Here is a 3,658-nt window from a genome sequence, read left to right as displayed (position 1 = left end):
CGGTTTTAGTGTTCAGATTGTTAGTGTAGCACAGGCAGGCACTTCGGGTGTAAAACCATGCAACAATGTAAAAGCACTCCAGATGTAAAAACATGTGAAAGTACTCCTGATGTAATGACTGATGTAATAACGTCCAATGTAACCACCTGCGAAGTAATGACTGACATGCTTCCTGTTTGTGTTCTGGTTGTTTTTGACCACTCTGGCAGGGGTTTGTTTCCCTGTCACGCTGTCAACCGATGGAGTCGGTGCTCCAGATGGTGGGTGTGGGTCAACGTCTCGAAATGAGACTAGCTTTCCGCTTTCTGTAAAATTATGGGGCATATTATCAAGGACAGGCGATACATTATCGCCAGGAAACTGCCGATAAAGCGGCGATAATGGCCTTGATAATATGCTCTATGAATTCCAATCGAAGCCCATGTTAGATGTGTTCACATCTAACATGGGCTTCGATTGGAATTCATAGAGCATATTATCAAGGCCATTATCGCCGCCCGATAAAAGCGGCCATCATGTATCGCCTGTCCTTGATAACATGCCCCTATGACTTTTTCAACTTTTTCTAGAAAGGGCAAAAATAGCACTTAAACACCCACGTGAAAATATTTATGTGTCCTGTATTTCCAATTGGGGTAGAAAAGTAAAAAGATTGTGCATATCGTGCACCACTGGCCAAATATGTTGTTGTTGGATAAAAATGTTGCACTATTCTTCAAAAAATTATAATATTCTATATTTAAAATAAACTCGATTGTTAAATAAATAATAAAAATTATGTGGGTAAACCCGTTGGCTGAAGGTTACAAAAATGCTTTTTAGATTAAACCTGTATCTTCAATTCAAAAATGGCAAAATTATATGGGGGTAAACATAAATAAAAAGTAATTCTTGAGTCACGAAATTGGTATTGGCAGTTACACGATGAATGAAAATAGTTCTGAGCGCGTTAAAGTTGTCATCCTCTACCTGCCAAAAATGATCCTACAGTTTTGGAGAAAATCAATGCCTTTAATTAATTATATTTTTTAAAGTGTGTTTTGGGCAGAGGGAGGAGCAGGGGATCAAATGAAGTTGCAGAGATGTGTCAGAAAATTAATAAGCGAGGGTTACATTTCTTTATGGGGAGTGTACTGCTTGTCGGTGGGACGAGGGACAACCTGCCCTACTCCCTCCAGCCAGATGGGAGAAGCAGAACTGCAGTGAAATATGTGGATTTCAATGATGTGGAGATTTGGAGGTACATTAAGAAGTGGGGTGTCGTCTCGAAACAATAATAAATACATGTCGGTAATGGGTGCTGTTAAATCTGGTTCACCTCAATCATCTATTCAAATTGTAACATCGCCATTAATTATAAGTTTGTGTTTCCATGATACCGCCTGTGTATGTGACAGTGCAAACCCGCGCTGACATACTGCCTTGGGACTGGCTCTTGGACTCTGGTGACGTCAGCGTTTGTGGAATCTGCTTGTAGGAGAGCATACAACAAAAGCACAACTTCCGTTAAGATATAAGTGTTTCCTGCCTTCTCAGGCCAGGGCTGGACTGCTCTGGAGAAAATGATCTTTCTTTGGGTGAGCGGCGGTTAAGAGGCATTTAATATCGTAGCTCTTCCTTCACAAAGGGTCTCTTTAAGGACCACTCTTTTCTGGAGTAAGAGGGGAATCCAGCCTCTCTGGTCACTCAGTCTTGGGTCTTCTCCCCTCACGTGCACAGTGTTTGCGAGCAGTGCTGTGCATGGACTTCTGTCTCCTAGGATTGGCGGTGGGTCGGTTTCCAACCGCTGTTACCAGCTCGATGGATGGGGTCAGGGTGCTGCCCTCAGGTGTCCTTGTTACCTTAACCCTCCCCTGGATGGGTCCCTTTGCTCTTAAAGGCATTAGTGAAGGTATAGAGCAGTGTCCTAGTTTTGAGCCAGCTGATCTTTGATCTCGTGGAGTCTCACTGCTCACGCATTCTCTTTTATCCCCTATTTTTAGAGGTAACTAATTTCCAGCATGTTGGCCTTTTCCAGGCTGACAAGCTCTTCAGGGAGGGGCTTTTGCTTGGCCTCCCCAGTGCTGGTAGCCGGCAACATGTCAGCTCCATTCCCATTTTGGGTGATCTTGCTCACCTCGCTGGCATCCTCCCCACGTACCCCGTTCCCTTCCTGCTGGGGGAAGGTGACCTCATCTTCATTCTCCACACGTCGGGAAGAGCGCAACAGCACTCGCCGGAAGGCCTGCTTGAAACGGTAGGAGAGGAAGCCATAGATGACAGGGTTGGCACAACTGTTGGCATATGAGAGGACCACCACAAAGAAATATAGCCCAAAGAGAGACTGGTCATTGGGCAACGGGTCCACCACATTAATAATGTTGAGGACATAAAACGGCAGCCAACAAAGGACGAATACAAGCACCACAATCACCACCATTCGAGTCACCTTCTGCTCTGACTTCTTGCGCTTGGATGACGCAACTTGCACCTTGCGGCCGGAGGAGCGCAACTTGAGAATGATGAGGAAATAACAGAGACATATGACCAGGAGCGGTGTGAAAAAGCCCAGAGCTGAGGTGTAAATGATAAAGCTGGCCCTCCAGACAGAGGCAGGCTCTGGCCACTCGATGTGGCAAGTATTCATTCCTCGGGGAACGTCTGAAAATATGACCACGGGCAGCACCACCAGAAAGGATAGCAGCCAGACACTGGCGTTGACCACCTTGGCCACCTGTGGCCGGCGCCACCGGCAGGACTTGACTGGATGCACCACGGCCAAGTAGCGGTCAACACTCATGACAGTCAGACAGAAGATGCTGGTGAACTGGTTAATGCCATCCACTGTCATCACCAGTCTGCACATTAGAGAACCAAATGGCCAGTACGACACAGCATTCTGGACTGCCAAGAAGGGCAGGCCGAGCATGAACAACTCATCGGCCAGTGCCAAGTTCAGGATGTATACATTAGTGACTGACTCCGTCACCGAGTATCGGAGAACCACATAAATGACTAGAGTGTTTCCTCCCAGGCCCACAACACAAACCACAAGGTATACAAGCGGAATGAGGATGGTGCGAAGATATGTGGCAGGGCTGGCGACCATGGAGGAGTTGGTTATGGTAGGCTGTCCCAGAATGGATAAGTTCCCATCATCGTCATAAGCCAACAGAGTTGGGAGGCACAAAGCGGTGAGATTCATGCCAGCGAGGACTCCTCCTGGTCAACATGCAATCCGGGGTTGGTCAACATGAAATCTGCAAGAGAAGAAATAAAAATGAGATGAAGAGTGGTCATATCATTCTGACAGCAAGAACATAGTTTTACAGTTAAAGGCACACTGTGTTAGAAGTCTTAGGGGGTGCATATTTTGACATCATCATTTGGACGAGAGCCAACCAATAGAAAGGCTAGGAAAGTGCAGGACGATACAGTGTACTAACTTGAGATTTGCATGATTTGACTCTACCTAAAAAGTATATAATCAAAAATATAGTTGCTTGAAGCTGGGGAGTTCCAACATCTTTTTCTCCCTAATCTTATGGTAATATTTTCCAAATGTAAATGTAAGCGTGCGGTAATCTCCACTATGAAGCGTTTTGCTTTTATTCAGAAATGTGATACCACACAGCCTTATTTGCAACAGAATGCTATCATAATGGATGAACAGGATACT

The 3,658-nt window shown here is 45.5% G+C and overlaps 1 protein-coding gene across 1 annotated transcript; it reads right to left on the bottom strand.

Moving 5' to 3' along the window:
* Positions 1-529: 529 nt before the first annotated feature.
* On the bottom strand, positions 530-3,227 carry SSTR3 (somatostatin receptor 3). Its single transcript, XM_086936456.1, has one exon. It carries the CDS (start codon positions 3,182-3,184, stop codon positions 1,979-1,981), a length of 1,206 nt encoding a protein of 401 aa, XP_086792582.1. The 5' UTR covers positions 3,185-3,227; the 3' UTR covers positions 530-1,978.
* Positions 3,228-3,658: the final 431 nt, after the last annotated feature.

The sequence above is a fragment of the Lissotriton vulgaris genome, chromosome 1_1 (genome assembly GCF_964263255.1).
Source record: "Lissotriton vulgaris chromosome 1_1, aLisVul1.2, whole genome shotgun sequence".
Lineage (NCBI taxonomy): Eukaryota > Metazoa > Chordata > Amphibia > Caudata > Salamandridae > Lissotriton > Lissotriton vulgaris.
This window is presented reverse-complemented; position numbering and strand designations above follow the sequence as displayed.